At 42.7% G+C, this 18,626-nt stretch overlaps 1 protein-coding gene across 4 annotated transcripts in view; it reads right to left on the bottom strand.

The window, feature by feature from the left end:
* Positions 1–18,626, bottom strand: part of PTPRM (protein tyrosine phosphatase receptor type M) — a 671,212-nt gene that overhangs the window by 405,432 nt on the left and 247,154 nt on the right. For all 4 annotated transcript variants that reach the window (XM_055417180.2, XM_055417182.2, XM_055417181.2 and 1 more), the window contains exon 3: positions 10,083–10,354. In XM_055417180.2, the coding sequence (XP_055273155.1) occupies positions 10,083–10,354 (272 nt within the window). The remainder of the gene's footprint in view (positions 1–10,082; positions 10,355–18,626) is intronic.

The following is an 18,626-nucleotide window of genomic DNA, read 5'->3' as shown; positions in this document are numbered from 1 at the left end:
CAGGTGATCTTCCCCACCCATGGACCGAGCCTGCATCTCTTATGTGTCCTGCATTGGCAGACAGGTTCTTTACCACTAGTGTCACCTGGGAAGCCCATACACATATACACACACACACAAATATATATATAATGCATATAACTTTTAATGCATAAATGTATATATGTTCTAAATTCTTTATTTCTAGATTGAAGTAAGAATGTAGCCATCTATTTGACCTAGAAATATAGCTACAAGGGCCAAACTATATGACACAGTTTTAACAACAAGGGTCAGCAAACTATAGCAAATGGACCAAATCTGCCCCTAATCTCTTGTTTCTGTCTGGCCCACAAACCATGGATGGTTTTTACAGTTTTCACTGGTAGGAAGAACTCAAAAGAAGATTTTGTGATACACGAGAAATGTGTGTGTGTGTCTGTATGTGTGCTTAGTTGCTCAGTTGTATTGGACTCTTTGTAACCCCATGGACCATAACCTGCCAGGCTCTCCTGTCCATGGAATTCTCCAGGCAAGAATACTGGAGTGGGTTGCTATTTCCTTCTCCAGGGGATCTTCCTGACCCAGGGATCAAATCCAGGTCTCTTGCATTGGCAGGCAGAGTCTTTACTGTCTGAGCCACCAGGGAAGCCCAACATGAGTATGTGAAACTCAAATGTCCATGTCTGCAAATTAAGCTTTATTGGAAAGCAGTCACACCCATTCATTTATGGATTATCTATGGTGACTCTCACAATCTCAGCACCGTGGAATTGCTGCCACAGAGACCATCTGGCTTGAAAAGCCTGAAATATTTACTATCCAGCCTCCTGCTTTAAGAGGAAACCTTCCTGCTTGGCTCACCAGCAGCTGCCATTACTCTGGATAACAAGAAAGCATATGTCGATAGCAATAGTTCGTCACAGCAAGTTCAATATGCTTTGCACTTGCTGGGGGAGCCTTGTACTCCTCTAGCAATGGCAGGGAGAAAGCCCTCTCCTGGGCTGACTTGTTTCAACTCTATTACAGGGGTGGGTGTTTTCAATGCCCACATTACCTTGCAATAATCATTACCAAATTTTTAAAGCATAAAACAAAACCATAGAAATGAATTACTTGATAGACATCAAAACACTGTCTTAAAAATTAAACTAAAAATGAAAGAGGGCTTCCTTGGTGGTGCAATGGTTAAGAATCTGCCATGCAGGGGATACCAGTTTGATCCCTGGTCCAGGAAGATCCCACATGCTACAGAGCAACTAAGCTCGGGTGCCACACTATTGATTCCATGCTCCAGAGCCAGTGCTCTGCAACAAGAGAAGCCACCACAATGAGAAGTCTGCACAGGACAGCTAGACAGTAGCTCCCACTTGTCGCAACTAGAGAAAGCGCACACGCAGCAACAAAGACCCAATGCAGCCAAAAAATAACTAAAAAAAAAAGAAGAAAAAAATTTTAAAAATGAAAGAAAACCCAGCTCATTTAGAAGGCAAATCCTCTATAAAGATGCCAAACTATGAAGAATTTATAATAAAAATTTCATAATCAAGCCTCTCACATCTCATTCTAAACAAAGGCCTTTGGCGGACACGACTGAGCGACTTCACTTTCACTTTTCACTTTCACACATTGGAGAAGGAAATGGCAACCCACTCCGGTGTTCTTGCCTGGAGAATCCCAGGGACGGGGGAGCCTGGTAGGCTTCCGTCTATTGGGTCACACAGAGTCGGACACGACTGAAGTGACTTAGCAGCAGCAGCAGATTGTAGCTAAATGTTTGTGTTTTTACTGATACACATACATTTTTATGATAAATGCCTTTGCCCTCCAGCCTAACCTAAGCTATGATTATTTGAAAGGTTGAAAGCTGAAGTGGGGGGTGGGTATGATGGAATCACAGAGTCAAACTTCATTATTCTAGAATAATTTTGTCACCATACAGTATTAAATCTTACATCACCTTTTTTTTTTGGCGGGGGGAGGCAGGGAATCTGACTTAATGGAAAATACAATGAATCTTCAGTATTTGCTGATTCTGAATTTGAATTTGACTGCTCTGGAATTTATTTGAAACCCCAAAATCAATCCTTGCAAAGCGTTCTTGGTCATTTGAGAATAAGGACGGAGCAGCAAATACTAGAGACGCCAGACCACACACGGCCCAGCAGAGGCTGGGGAAAAAAGGATGCTTTCTAGCTTCCCCTTTCCTGCCGCTAACAACTGTCTTCATCCGAGGCTAAATGCTCTATGTTTTTCACCTTTTCGAGCCTTTTACTGGTGATGCTGCTGTTTAAGACGGCCCCCAGCTCAGCACTAAAGTGCTGTCTGGTTGTTGCCAAGCACACAAGGCTGTGATGCGTCTTACAGAGAAAACACATATGTTAAATAAATAAACTGCCTTCAGGCCTGAGCTAGTGCTCTTGGCCACATTCAATGACAGGAATCAATGACATACATTAAATAAGGCACCTTGACGGAAGCACACATAAACCAAGGTTATGCCTTGACCAATCGATGAAAATCACATGGCCAGAGGCTCTCGTGGGGGGACTGACGCCCTGTTCCCCACAGAAGCAGTGGTGCAGCATTTACTAATTCAGCACTCACAGTGATGTTTAGGACAAAACTGCAGAAGTGTGCTTGGATTCACTCCGAGGCCTACTTCTATGAAAGTTCTTGGCCTCTGGAAGGACTCAATGCTCATTTCTGCTGCTGGTTCCCAGATGTTATTGGCACTGGTGGGAAGTAAAGACATGTAGACTAGACAGAGCCCACAGACATTCCATCACTCAACACAACGACTCTGGGGGACAAGATGTTGCACCCCTGGCGTCTCTGGAGCCTTGGGGGAAAGCTGCTGAATTTCAGTTAGGAAAGAACTGGTTACACCACTGACTAATGAGTGCTGTTTTGTTCGCTCATGAAGACTCATCCTGGATCTGAGTCCGCCAAACGGGAGATGGGAAGAGGTTTAACCCGGCAGCATCTCTGGTGCTCCCCGCTTCAGTGAGGAGCAAAATTAGCTTTTCACACTGCCATTTCCCCCGGCTACATGTGAGCAAAGCAAAGGCCTTAGGTTACAACACAAACACGCTCCCTGGAAGATGGGCTGGTGGAAGCCATCTGGCAGACCCTAGAACAAAGGGGCTCCCGTGGCATCTGTCTGTCTTCCCACACAGAGCCCCATAGCCCCTTTCTGGTTTTGGTTTAAATAAAAAGCTAGTGTATCACACTGAGGACTGAATTTCAAGCTATGAATTTGGAGGGGGTCACAAACATTCAGTCTATAGTGGAAGTTAAGACATGATTATTCCTGAGGATGGGCTATTAACATGAGAGGGGCAGAGGCTGGGAGAGGGGCTAGTCTTTTGAGGAGCAGAGCGTGTTCAATTTCCTAATATGGGTCATGACTTCACGACCATATTTAATTTGCAAACATTTATCAAAATACATATGTATTACCTATGCATTTTTCTTTACATACTTAATTCAAGAATAATATAAAATATTTTCCCACATCAGACATTAATAAAAAAAAATCTTGACACACCAAAAGCTAAGTATATCATATTCATAAAAACTGCTACTTTATTTTCCAAATAAAAAACTAAAACATACATAGGAAAAGAAAAGTTTCTGTGATAATGAAGAGCCAAAGCAAAACCACAAATGATACAACTTTAGAAAATCAGGAAAAAAGAACGGAGACCTTTCTTTAGACGCACATAGTGAAGTCATGTTAAAACCTACTTTCTCTAGGTTAAAAACATTCAAAGGACAAGCTTCACAGTGGAGCTGATTACTGGTGCTTTGTTACATCACTCAGGACATTCTGAAATGATGCCATGTTTTTTCCTACCAATCAACACTAATTTCTTCAATTTTCTTGTGTTTTCCCTTTCTCTTTTGAAAAGAGGAAATGTTCTTTTATAATCTTTTCTACTCATGGCTCAAATGTCCATTCTACAAAATGGGATATGTAAGCAAATTAAGGCACAGGGAAACAAAATAGGAAAGTGATAAGGAAAAGTAATGAGAAGCTAGAAGCAACAGACCTCAGAGAAATGGAAGATGTTCACCCAGAAGAAGGACCTGTCCTTAATCATCAAATAACAAGTATAAACTGAGAAAGAAACTCAGAGATACTCAAGTTTTTCACAATAAATGGATAAAATATCATCTTTGAAGATATGAAACTGTCATGCGAATCCCTCTGCTTTCTAAACGCAGCTCTGTGTAGCAAAGTGACAGCCTCACACGTCCTCACTGATTTCTTCAAACTCATCTCTTTTTAGCACAAAATGCAGGGGGCGGGGTACCTGATTAGAACAGCTTTCCTGCCTGAGACAGGCTTCATTTCACTGCCATATCTAATTTCCTGTGTCCTCCCAGACAGACAAAGCAAGCTGATTGTCTTGCACTTGGTACAAAGCGATTCAGTGGTCTTACACTTGGAGTTAGGACCATATGCTAAGGCACTGATGGAGCAAGGGAGCCTTCTCTTCTTCCATGATTACATATCAGGATTCCCCAAGTGTACTCCAGGAAACAACGAGACTCAAGAGATGTTCTGCTAAAGCCCAGACGGATGTCCACGCTTCACCCCAGTATATGCACCTGCCACGTGTCACCCATGGGCTCTGAAATGCCTTGTGATACAGGATGCATTCGATTTCCCTTAAATGAGTGCTTCTTTCCATTTGGTTGACCAGTGCCTTTGAACCTTCCTTGGAATGCAGTTTGGAAAACACTCACCCATGCAGACCTCAGACACTGTCTATCACTTTGGTGACAAATGTCCCTATAGTCAAAGTTATGGTTTGTCCAGTAAGTCATGTATGGATGTTAGAGTTGGACCATAAAGAAAACTGAGCACCGAAGAACTGATGCTTTCAAACTGTGTTGCTAGAAAAGACTCTTGAGAGTCCCTTGGACAGCAAGGAGACCAAACCAGTCAATCCTATAGGAAACCAACCCTGAATATTCATTGGAAGGACTAATGTTGAAGCTGAATCTCCAATATTTTGGCCACCTGACACAAAGAGTTGACTTATCAGAAAAGACTACGATGCTGGGAAAGATTGAAGGCAAAAGGTGAAGAAAGTGGCTGAGGATGAGATGGTTAGATAGCATCACCAACTCAGTGACCATGAATCTGAGCAACTCTGGGAAGGACAGGAGAGCCTGGCGTGTTATAGTCCACCGAGTCACAAAGAGTCAAACACAACTTAGCAGCAAGTGCCTGCTGAGCTGCTGCCACTCAGCGTGGCTTTCGTGACCTTCTCGTAAAGGTGGGCTGAGGGCCATCCAGTAAGAAACCAAGGCTGCCATGTGGGAGTCCAGCTGGAAGGTAACAAGAAGAGGTAAGACAGACCAAGTCCTTCCTGTTCCCTCAAACCATCTTCCACCAGGAAAGATGGCAGATGGGTAAAGGGTAAAACTTGGCTTCAGTTCAGTTCAGTTCAGTCGCTCAGTCGTGTCCGACTCTCCGCGACCCCATGAATCACAGCACGCCAGGCCTCCCTGTCCATCACCAACTCCCGGAGTTCACTCAAACTCATGTCCACAGAGTCGGTGATGCCATCCAGCCATCTCATTCTCTGTCGTCCCCTTCTCCTCCCGCCCCCAACCTTTCCCAGCATCAGAGTCTTTTCCAGTGAGTCACCCTTGAAAGACTAGTCCCTTGGTAAGCTTGGTGTACAGAGAACAGAGAGAAGGGATCCACCGCTCCTCTTCTGCCAGGCCCTTCAGTGCATCTGACTGATTTGTTTTTACAGGAGGTCTGGTGGACTACAGCCCACGGGTCACAAAAAGAGCTGGACACGACTTAGCAACTAGATGACAACAACAAGTGAAGCAACCAGAACACCGTCATCTTCCCTGACTTTCCCATCCTTCTTGTCACTGTCCTCTGCCTGGCATGACCCCTTATTTCAGGAGCTTGGGGGGGTGGTGGTGGTAGATGTCTAGACTACCTGTGCATTTTTTCCTTTTCAAAACAACCATTTCTGTTAAAGATCACTGCCCTCCTGGCCTCAATCAGGACTCAGAGCCACGGAATCCAAAAGCAGGGCAGTGAATGTGGGGTTCAAGGAGTATCTCTGGGTGCCCATGGGGTTCGGAACCCAGAGGAATCTATCAGAGGCCTCCAGAAACTTCTGGGGTTGAGGAAGAAGACAGAGGAGCAGGGAAGGAATGGAATCCAAGTGAAGTATTTTCTAAAACCTTCACAACAAAGCAAAATGGAGCTTGTGAGAAGAAAATGCCATTCTTCAAATGGCAGTCGGTGAGTAAATCAAAGCAAGCAGGGGCTACAGCCCAGCTGCCCTGGCGAAAGCAGGTAGCCTGTGCATATGCTGCCCCCAACAGAGTGGCAGGTTCTACATCACAGCGGTTAGGACAAACACTAATTGAGAAATTAAGTACATGCTAATCAAATGGCACCCACTCCAGATTTCTTGCCTGGAAAATCCCATGGACGGGGGAGCCTGGCGGGCTAAAGTCCATGGGGTAGCAAAGAGTCGGACAAGACTGAGAGACTTCACTTTCACTTTCAATATCCATACCCTTGGTGGTTTGCGTGTTAATGAACAGTAATTAACCTGCAAGTCCCTGTGTTCCATGCAAATCATCATCATGATGGGTACCTGCAGAATACTATTTTCCCATAAATAGGAAAAGCTCCATTAAATGACTACTGTGGCAAGAACACTCCACTCTGCTAAGAAACGTTTTGAAATGCTACACATTCTAATAAAGATCATGTTAGCAGAAAGGTTATAAAAACAAAGGGATGCCCAAGAGAACAACTATATTCATCCAAAATACACAGGCCAGTGGTGTTCAGTTGCACTGAGTGAAGTAAAGTGAAGTGAAGTCGCTCAGTCGTGTCCGACTCTTTGCGACCCCATGGCCTGTAGCTTGCCAGGCTTCTCTGGGATTTTCCAGGCAAGAGTACTGGAGTGGGTTGCCATTTCCTTCTCCAGGGGATCTTCCTGACTCAGGGATCGAACCCAGGTCTCCTGCATTGCAGGCAGACGCTTTACCCTCTGAGCCACCAGGGAAGCCCAAACCCAACAACTTACAAGACTCAGATTCTGACCGAGATGAGAACTGACTCAGAATCTTGCAGCCAAAGATACGAGAGAAACAGACGTTCTTGACAAAAGAAAGGGAGGATCAGAGACAGGACAGATAGGAGGAGCTCAGCACAGCACCCCCATTCCTGCCCTCCCCCGCCAGAGCACCTGTTCCCCAGGGGCAGGCAGCGCACCATTATGCCAGCTCCAGGGCTACCTTGCTATAATGTTCTGGTGGCAAAGCCCTTGGTTTTTCCCTTTCACCCGGTGTTTCAATGAAGGATTTGTTCCCGGAAACTTTTTTCATTGCACACTTTCTGCCACGGCACCAAACACATTTAAGAAGTGACTTCGCAGGAGAAAGCATCAACTATTATCCACTTCTCCTCTTTTCTGTTTTCCACAAATCTGAATCTCCATAAATTGCCACCATTTATTGAGAGATGAGAACATCCAAATTGTGCTTTGCCTTTCTCTTCACGCCTCTCCCTGTCTTTACACTTAGTCCTGTAAGTAGGAAGGCTCATAAGTTCAAGTTGCCCAAACTTAAAACCGATTTCATATCCAAATCCAGTTCTATCTGATGCAAAGCATATGTTCTTTTACTAGATGACGATGCTACCCGTTTTGAAGCAATATTATAATGTGAAATCATAACAGTATAAAATGAAATTCCTTAAATGACTTCATTCATCAACCTTAACTCATAAGATCAAAACTACCTTCAAAAGTGTAAAGAGCCTCTTATAGAAATAAAGTACTATATGAATATAAAGTATTTTAATATGGTAGTATTTTAAGCATATGGTCACTCCACATTAATTTGCTAGATCGTTATCATGTATTAATATCTTGTAGCCTAAATAATGGAGTGTATGGGGGAAGCAGAGTCCCTGGGCAGTGAGAAAGGGTCTCAAAAAGGTGTCACTTCCTTTATTTATTTTTAAAAAATATTTATTCTGTTTTCGTGGGTCTTTGTTGCAGTATTTGAGAGCCTCAGTTGTAGCATTCCAACTCTTAACTGTGGCATTGGGATCTAGACACTGGAATGTAGCCAGTGTCAAAACTAAACCCATGTGCTGGGCTCTGGCAGCTGTGAAGGGTCCCGCAAGAGTTGAGTCTTAGAAGTTCTGGGTGGGGAAAGAAGGAGATTAGGGCAGAGATGAGCAGGATGCACCTTCTGATCTTGTCTAGAAGCCAAGCAGACCAAGGAAGGCTCTCATGCAGGTTCCAGATGGGCACCCACGGGGCCTTCTCTACTGTGAGATTTGGCACTGTGCTCAGCCACCTGTGCAGCCCCATGGACTGGAGCCCACCAGCTTCCTCTGTCCATGGGATTTTCCAGGCAACACTGGAATGGGTTGCCATTTCCTGCTCCGGGGAATTGTCCCGACCTAGGGAATGAACCCACGTCTCCTGTTGTCTCCTGCATTGGTAAGTGGGTTCTTAACCACGAGTGCTCCTGCAGGAAAGTCTCCTTCAAAAGGAGTTTCTCAAAACACTCTGCCTCTTAGCCTCGTCCATCATATAGACCCTTCTGACGCCTACCTTAGCCAAAACCCATTTCCCTTGCTTCCATTTTAATCCAACAAAAGAAGAAACTTTGTCCTAAAGGCCATACTCTTTAATTATGTCCCTGACAGGTTATCAATACATTTATAAAAAAGAAGGATATGCAGTAAGTAGAGCATTTTTCCTCTGGAGGAAAAATTACTGTTTACTCCTTTTTGTTTTATACATAAAAATAGCACATGGGCATTGTGCAAAATTTAGGATATGACATCTGAAGGAAAGAAAAACTTAAGCCACTAGCTGGGGCTATACCACTTTTTCATTTATTTATTTCACCATATAGCTTAATTACGTATGTGAAAAGTGAAAGTGTTAGTCACTCGGTGGAGTCTGACCCTTTTGACCCCATGGACTGTAGCCCACCAGGCTCCTCTGCCCATGGGATTTTTCAGGCAAGAATACTGGAGTGGGTTGTCATTCCTTTCTCCAGGGAATCTTCCTGACCCAGGGATTGAACTTGGGTCTCCTGTATTGCAGGTGCATTCTTTCACCATCTAAGCCAACAGGGAAGGCCAATTTTATATATATATATATTTATATATTAATACATTTGTATCTAATTTAAAATTGAATCCAAAATGATGCTTTATGATTTTATACCAGTTTAATCCACTTAAGAACATAAGCTTGTATATATTACTAAATGATCTTTTGTAATGTTATTCTTAATGGTTGCAAAATGACTTTTTGTATTGAGGTGGCATACATTAACTCATCCTCTATTGTTAGAAATGTAATACTGTTCCTGATTTTTCATTATTGTAAACACACCACCATGAATATCCTTGTAGCTAATTAGTTGCAACTGGTCTTCATTATTTCCTTGAGACGAACTCCTAATAGTAGATTGCTAAAATTAGACTTATCTAATTTTTTAACACTTGTAAAATGTATTGCCCAAGTGCACCGTGAAAGGATTTTAGCAATTTACATGTGTACTGCTGGCTTCCCAGGTGGCGCAGTGGTAAAGAATTTGCCTGCCACGGCAGAAGATGCAGGAGAGGTGGGTTCAATCCATGGTCCTGTAATATCCCCTGAAGGAGGAAATGGCAGCCCACTCCCATATTCATGCCTGGAGAATTCCATGGATAGAAGAGCCTGGTGGGCTACAGTCCATGGGGTCGCAAAGAGTCGGACACAATCGAGCACTGAACACACACACACAACACAGGAAGTTAAACATCCTTACAAACAGTACTTCCTGCCCTGCTGCAGATGACTGCTTCTATTTTCTTAACTTGATGTATACAAAACAAGTTTAACTTATTAGCTTTTTACTCATTTCTCAATGTAATGTACGAACAAAGCTTTCATATATTCTCTATCCAAGAGCACAAACTTTCTTTACCTCGGTCTAAAAATACCAACGCTTCTTATCTAATAGAAAAATGATTTATATTTTCAGAAGTTAGAGGAGATTTCAAAACAGGAAATGAAAAATTAAGGGCATACCTGATAAAAGTTAGGCCAGAAGGTACTGATGGCCAGTTCTGCCCTATTCCATGTACGGTTAGGGTCTCCAGATATATTCCAGATAGGGCTCCCCAAAGGTCCGTTATTGACCTTCACGTAGACGTTAAGTGACCCAGGGGCAGAATTACTCTTGCTAGACACAAAGTAGTGAAAGTCAATGCAGTGGGTATCATTCTCCTTCAGCTGAGGTAGGAGGAGGTGGGTTCTCTGTCCCTCGGGTCTCCCGGACGTGTTCACCAACATGAAGGAGCCTGCAAAAAAAAAAAAAAAAAATCAAAGAGTCACAATATGAAAAACTACTCCCTGGTCATTTCTGAGAAGCCACCATCATGTCCATGGGTCGACACTGCATTTCTACACACTTGGCCTTGGCTTTCAAAGCCCTCTCTCTCTTTCACCTCTTTTGACCCCCAAAGTGTTCTCAAGATGAGTGGATGGCAAAGTCCCTTGATGTCACTGTGATTAGTCTCCTAAAGAACATGCATCGTCTTCTCTGCACTGTCCAATCTGATGGTCACTAGCCACATGTAGTTTTTTCAAGAAATTAACTAAAAATCTGTAATGTTGAGTCGTATTTTAGATTCCAAATATATGTGATATTATATGATGCTTGTCTTTCTCTCTCTGACATACTTCACCTCGTATAATCTCTCGTTGCATTCATGTTACTGCAAATGGCATTATTTTGCTTTATGGCTGAGTAGTATTCCATTGTGTGTGCGTGTCTGCATGTACCACATCTTCTTTATCTATTCATCTGTCAATGGACATTTATGTCTTGGCTATTGTGAATAGTGCTGCTATAAACATAAGGGTGTGTGTATCTTTTTGAATTATAGTTTTGTCCAGATATATGCCCAGGGGTCAAATTACTGGATAATGTGGGGAAGGGATGGATTCAATGGACATTAGTTTGAGCAAATTCTGGGAGACAGTGAAGGACAGGGAAGCCTGGCATGCTGCAGTTCATGGGGTCGCAAAGAGTCAGAGACAACTTAGCGACAGAACAACAGGGAAGGAATATTTGGGAGCTTGGGGTTGGTACATGCAAACTATTACATATAGAATGGATAACAAGGTACTACTGTATATCATAGGGAATGTTATTAAATATCCTGAGATAAATCATAATGGGAAAGAATGTAAAAAAGAATATATATGTGTATATATATATGTATATCTGATTCTCTGCTATACAACAGAAATTAACACAACATTACAACATTGTAAATTGACTGTACTTCTATTTTAAAAAAAATAAATTAAAAAACACTCAGCACCTGGATTAAAAAAAAATTCTACAACATTGAAAGTTTAGGTCCTCAGTCACACGACCCACTTTTCAAGCACTCAATAGCCACGTGTGGCCAGGTGCTGCCATATCGGGCTGTGCAGATTTTGAATTTCTCCATCATCTCTAGATAGCATGATTCTATCATAGTACCACCACTGAGTCATCACAGCTGCTCTAAGATTTCCGTATAATCTAGAGAAAGGGAACAGGCTGGTCTGGTTTGAGGAACCCTAGAAACTGTATAGACAGGATGATGTTCTTTGTCGTCAATACAGTATGATTTTCTTGCAGTTCAGCACCACTGCTTCTCCCCCACTGCTGTCACAATTGGCTCCTTGACCAGAGGTGGGGAAGGTGATGAAGTCTACTGGTCAGTGGTTGTGCCCAGGGAGGATGGTCATTCACAGAAGTCTCTGTAACTCCTTTTATCTTCTCATCCAGGGCACTAACCCACCCATGAGTGACCAAGAGTTTCCATACTGACGCAAGCTTCCCAGGCACCCTGATCTTAGGAAAGGTCACTTGAAAGTTTCAAGAAATGGCAACTATAATAATGATAGGAATTTTATATATCACAATGCGTAAGATAAAATCTTCTAAGATAAAAGGGAAAACTGGTCATCACAAGCATTCTTTAGCAGAGAAGAAAAAATGTATTGAAATTCTGAGAGGGAAGAACAAGCAAATTTGGAGAATCAAAGTGAAAAACAAATACTACTCAGGGTGGCTGGACGGTTCTACTGCGGAAAACGACTATTACCCTCAGCTGAGTGTTCCTTTAAAAATTTCCATCACTGTGAACCATAATTTTCAATTTACATGTATGAATGCTTGTGGGTATATATTGGGTTGGCCAGAAAGTTTGTTTGGGCTTTTCCATTACATCTTACAAAAAAACCTGAACAACTTTTTGGCCAACCCAATATATTTTAGTAAATGCTCAGCTATATCTATAAACATACAGACACAATCCTAGAAAAGGTGTGGAATTTTTCTCTCATCTACACGCTGTGGTTTTTTAAACAGCAAAACAGCAAAATGAGACTACCTTTTTCAGAGAATTATTAGGAGAACTGAAAAAAAAAACCAAATGTAGATATATCCTTTAAAAATTAATAGGCTATTATTAAGGGATCAATATTACAAAATGTTTGCATCGAGTTGTTACCTCTCAAGACTGCTTTCTGAGATGAGCTCGTGCTAATGCCATTTAAGAACAGGACCTGCATCACAGAGAGACTAGGAAGCGTCTTATCCAGGTATAAGGATGAGTCAGTGGCAAACCCCGAACTTAAAGCCTCTGAGTTTCCACACCATTGCTCATCTTGCTACACTCCAACAACCCCATGTTTCCTCCTGTGCTATGCGAGCCCATATGGAGAAAACAAACCCCTTCACGACAGTGACGGAAAATTACAAGCGCTATTTGAAAATACAGCAATTTTTCAAGAGATGAATGTTATGTACCTGGAAATATGAAAGCCAAGCCACAAGGGAAGGGTTAGGGAACATATATTTCAGTAATAAGGAAGAATAGCAAACGCGGTTTAAGAAAGAGATGGGGACAGAGAGACTGAAAGTGTGGAAGGGAATATCACTGAAATGACTGGGGTTAGCTATATTCTACAAAACGGTGGGGTGGGGGGGGGCGGCGGAATCTCTTCAAGAGACGCAGGGTTGACCAACCCCATCACAAACTTACAGCTGGCTACGGTATTTACAACAAGACTTAAAAACTGTACTTTGTTGCTTTCAGAAAAATAAGAAAATTGATTCCACATTCCATCATTTGGGGCTGTGGCATCGGCAACATAATTACAATGTCGAATATTCCCACTGATGAGGCCAAGGTGTGACACAGACTTGAAGCCGACTCTGAAACACCAAAACCTTTAGTATCATCACACTGTCAAGAATATTATTTCTGGACTTCCCTGGTGGTCCAATGCTAAAGAATTCCCCTGCCAATGCAGGGGATGCAAGTTAAATCCTGGGTCCAAGAAGATTCCACATGCTGTGGAGCAATAACCACTCGAGGGCACTCACCCTAGAGCCTATGCTCTACACCAAGAGAAGCCCACTCACTGCAACTGGAGGAAGCCTGCATGCATCAACTAAAACCCAGTGCAGCCAAAAATAATAAAATATATCTATATATTAAAAATATATAAAGAAAATGCACAAAACAAAACATACAAAAAAAAAGAATATTATTTCTTGGAGTATAACCATCACTTACCTGTGGTGACCAGAGGTGGTAAACGTGTTGATGTGCATACAAGGGCAAGGTCTCCTTCATCTGGGGAGGTTGAATCTGGATGCTTAGATGAAGAGTCTCTTTACACAGGCTGGGATAAACTGGGTAACTTCCTATTATAGTTCTTCAGGAATCACTGGAGTTCCCTAAGATACTATTTTTCCCACTACACAGCCTGTCCTTCAATACTGACTCCATTCAGCTTCATCCCAGCACAGAAAGCTCTGCCAGCTTCTGAGGCGGTCTAAAGTATAGAAACATTTTTATCTTGAGGTCAAGGTGAAATTCAGGTGTTATGAACTGCAAATACTGAAATGATCCTGACTTGCATGTGCGTGTTGAGTCACTACAGTCGTGTCCTTCTCTTTGTGACCCCATGGACTGAAGCCCTCGAGGCTCCTCTGTACACGGAATTCTCCAAGCAAGAATACTGGAGTGGGTTGCCATTCCCTTCTCCAGGGGATCTTCCTGACCCAGGGATCGAACCTGGGTCTCCTGCACCGCAGGCAGATTCTTTACCTTCTGAGCCACCAGGGAAGTCCTCCTGACTTGTATATTTTCTCCTTTTTTCCCTTTTTGAGCCAGAATGTCATGTTACACGGCATGTTGCTGCAATGCAAATTAGCTAATAGGATTAGCAAACAGGGGCATGACATCCATAGAACAGCAGAGTCCCTTCAGCTCAAGTGCAGTTTTTGCAGAACATAAAGGTTTTAGAGTGATCAAAGGCAAATTTTCTTTCCAGTAAAGGGCAATGTGATGCCCATTCGACAAAGCTAAAACTCCTGCAGAAATACCTTCGCTTAGGGTCAAAAGCAACATGAAGTTCGGTGGCTCTTTGGAGCTATTCCTCTTTCTACTCTGTTAAGCTGCCTGGGAAACTGCAAGCCTAGATGAAGAAGCCGTAAAGGTTCTGCTCCCCGCCTGAGTTCAGAAAGAAAAGAACTGATGAGGACCACGAGCCTGAGATCCTATGTTTCAGTTGGCATAAAGTGGTCTCCAGCAGAAAGGAATGACTCCTGGGCCCCCTCTAGTGAGGAGGAGGATGAGAGAGTCCTCGGCACAGGGCAAAGGACAGATTCTCAAGTTAAGGAGATGCGGGTTTGATCCCTGGTTCGGAAAGATCTGCTGGAGAAGGAAATGGCAACCCACTCCAGTATTCCTGCCTGGAGAATCCCTTGGACAGAGAAGCCTGGTGGGCTATAGTCTATAGGGTCACAAAGAATCAGACATGACTTAGGAACTGAACAACAACAAACAGTTGCTATTGGTTATACAAAGATGCATAGATTTGAATGGTCAGCGCGGTTTTTCTTACAAGATCTAGCACTTTTGGTGTGCAGTTTTGTGCAGTTAGGTGGAGGGTTTCCAAGGACAGGAGTGTGACGTTGTTCTAAGCTCCTGCTCGACCTGGACATTCTTCCTTCCTAACTTCCTTCCAGCCTCTGGAAGCAGCTGGGTCTGGACTGCCCCCATGGTCACAGGCAAATGTCCTCCACCTCTAAACAGTCCAGAAACTACCCGAGTAGCTGGTCTACACACATTACTCTTTTTATTGAAGTACCGATGCTGTACAGTGTCATATAAATTACAGGTGTATCATAGAGTGATTCACAGTTTTAAATGTTTCACTCCATTTATAGATATTGTAAAATACTAGCTATATTCCTCATGTAGTACAATATTACCTTTTAGCTTATTTTATATCATTTTATATCTAAGAATTTGTACCTCTTAATCCCCTACCCCGTACTGCCTCTTCTTCATTTTATTTTTTTTAAAAATTTAAACTATTTATTTACTTTTGCCTTTGGTCTATAGGCATAGTGGGATCTTAGTTCCCCAACCAGGGCTTGAACCTTTGACTCCTGCATTGGAAGCGTGGAACTTTAACCACTGGACCATCAGGGAAGTCCTGCCCTTAACCTTTTTCTCTCCTTAATGGTAACACCAGTCTGTTCCCTCCATCTGTTCTCCATTCTCTCCATCTGCTTCTTTTTTTATTACACTCACTAGTTGTATTTTTTAGATTCCACATACAAGTGACATCACATGGTATTTCTCTTTCTCTAATACTAATTTTTTTTAAAAAAGTCTCTCTTTACTGAGTCCCTGTTCCCTGGGGTGCAGTCTGCTGAGAAGTCCCTACGTTCTTCCTCCAGAGTCGCTCAACTGATCCATCTACGTAGCCCTCACAAATAACGATTAACACATATAAAGGCACTTTGGACAGTGTTTGCCATATAACACAAGCCCAAGAGTTACTGACAATTATCATCATGTTTATTGTGTACTTTAGACCTCCTAATGCCTGGCTTCTCTAAATTGTCTTCAAGTCTCCAGCATTTAGCTCGACATATTTCTGCCTGCCCTTCCAAAACCCACCCGGTGCTATCATTTTTCACCTAAAATGGTAATATTTAAGTTCCCTTTCTTCAAAGGAGAGGAATATTATTACTGAAATTTCAGAAAATGTTCAACTCGATCAATCTTGCCCCTACATTTAAGCTTTGGGAAGGAAACCTTTACTTCTGTATGTGGTCATGAGGAATTATGATGTGGTTTCAAGTCTGTTATTGAGTCGTTAAGCCGTGTCCAACTCTTTGCAACCCCATGGACTGAATCCCACTGGGTTCCTCTGTTGACAGGATTCTTCTGGCAGGAATACTGGAGAGGGTAGCCATTTCTTCCTCCAGGGGGTCTTCCTGACCCAGGGATCGAACCCGGGTCTCCTGCATTACAGGCAGATTCTTTACTGCTGAGCCACCAGGGAAGCCCATCAAGTTTAGAAGATGACACTTCAGCCGACACTAGTACTTCCTGCACTAGTGTTCTATGGTGAGTGTGCAGAAGAAAGTGTGGGCATTTATGTTTAGCATCTTCTAGCAACTCTGGAATCCTGGGGTAAAGTCCCAGTTGTGCCTAAAGGGATGGCAGGTCAGAGGAACAGGTACCTTTTAATTGTCTGAATGTATCACCTGCCTATTGTAGAAGTAAAATCAACTCACAAACTGATGTTAAAGACTTCAAAGCATTCACATTCTAGACTATTAAATCTGTTTTTAACAATGACCCTATATGGTTGAATGTTTAATTTTCAATGTCTACTTCAATGTTTGGATTGTGATAAAATGCATTTTCAAAGAGTCATTGGCTCCCCTTTGTCGGTATGTCCTTACGACAATCTTTAACCCTACAAAAATACCCCAACTGAGAAAATTAGTAAAAGAAATCAGGAATCAAATTAACATCAAAATTCTGTTTGTGTTCAAATAAAAAAGCAGCCTTAAGTCACAAGGACAGAAATGGAGACAGTATAACGTTGCAGGGCAAATGGAAAGATCTCTACAGAATGGAGTTAGCTTCAAAAGGGGCTGTCTCACTAGGCAGCTCTGCAGGTCTTTAAGAATCATTATTTTGGTTTCTCTGAAAAGGAAAACTCTGTTATGAGAACATGTGATGTTCGTATTCTCAACTCTTTGGGTGAATTAAATTTAGCTTAATCATACCCATTGGCACGTGCGTTTGATTAGTCTATCTTCCATCATTGTTGGTGACGGCGGCAATAACGACATATAATTAGTTACTCCCTTCTACCCCATCATTAAAATCTGCATTGGTGTTCCAGGCTCCAGATTTTTAAAGGCTGAGCAAACTGCAGGGATTCTTCTGCAAAATTCGAGAAACTTGATGAACAGGACAAATGCAGTAGGAAGAGAGAACTGTGTGCTATTCGATACCTTTGCTGACAGAGAAGCAGCATCTGAGGAACTTGAGTGATGGAGTATTTCCTACCATATCAGTAAACAAGGACGTCACAGTCAACAGTGATTGCAGCCTTCCAATGTGAGCCTAAGGGCATCGAGGAAAGAGAACAATACCTGCGATCCACCAGTCGTCAGGCTTCAGCCATTCGCTATGGTAAGCCCCAGAGGAGCTCAGGATGTGAAAACACAGGATACTGACGCAGAATAGCTGAGATGCCTATAAAAGGAATGGGTTCAGCCAGCCCAGGCTCTTGCATCTTCCCATACATAGAGAAGTGCTAAATTCCTTAACTTGGGGTGTCTACTTTTCCTTAATTCGTAATACTCTTTCAATGTTCAGACTACCTGCCCTTTGTTGCAAACCTTCTATATAACCTGACTCTTCCCCTCGCCTCCTCCTCAGAGAATTTCTCTCCACGTTACTTGAGATGCTGTCTCACGCTTGAAATCTTAAAAATTCCCACCAAATAAAATACAACTCTTAACTTTTAGGCTGTGACCATTTTTTTTAAGTTGATATGACATCCTTTTTCTTGAGAGTTTTGTGTTGACTATATGTGCGTCTGAATGTGTGTGTGTGTGTGTGCACGCACAGCATCACGCATGTATGCTGCCCTACAGCATGTGTCTGGTCATTACACTCACATTTCCTATTCTACCCGATTTCATCTTGCAACATGAATAAGTCATGGACATAACCCACATGGATTTCAGAGCCCATGACTGCTTTTAAGGCCTCACAGAAATAGCCCCCTGAGACAATCTAAAACTGAGCTCTGCCTGCTCAGTTAAGAAAGCCTTTTCTCGTCAATTTGTAATTTTAAATTTGATCTCATCCTTCAAACAACAAAATACTACATCCCTCCCCCGTCTCCCTCAGCCGGTACTAAAATGGTCCTAAAGAATATGTCTTTTCTGATGGGAAACCTTGTGAAATAGGGAAAGTGAAGCCTGCAGAGAAATAAATGAACTCAGGAGCAAATCTCAAAGAGAACAAAACCTCTGCGGGGAGGTGCCACCAGCGCTGTAGAAACACTTATTAGCACCCACTTCAGCCTGATGAAACTGCTCTCGCCACGACCACTCTCCTGTCCTGCAGACCAGCTGTCAAGCCTCCTTCCTCGGGCACAGGCTCTTTTGTGTTTCTCTCAAAAATGTCACCCGAGCACACGTAAGAAATACGTGTTTTGCAACCACCAGAGAAG

This window comes from Moschus berezovskii, chromosome 28 (assembly GCF_049115385.1).
Source record: "Moschus berezovskii isolate FMDL1 chromosome 28, NW_MosBer_1.0, whole genome shotgun sequence".
Taxonomy (NCBI): domain Eukaryota; kingdom Metazoa; phylum Chordata; class Mammalia; order Artiodactyla; family Moschidae; genus Moschus; species Moschus berezovskii.
The sequence above is the reverse complement of the archived record's forward strand: the minus strand, read 5'-3'. Positions and strand labels throughout refer to the sequence as shown.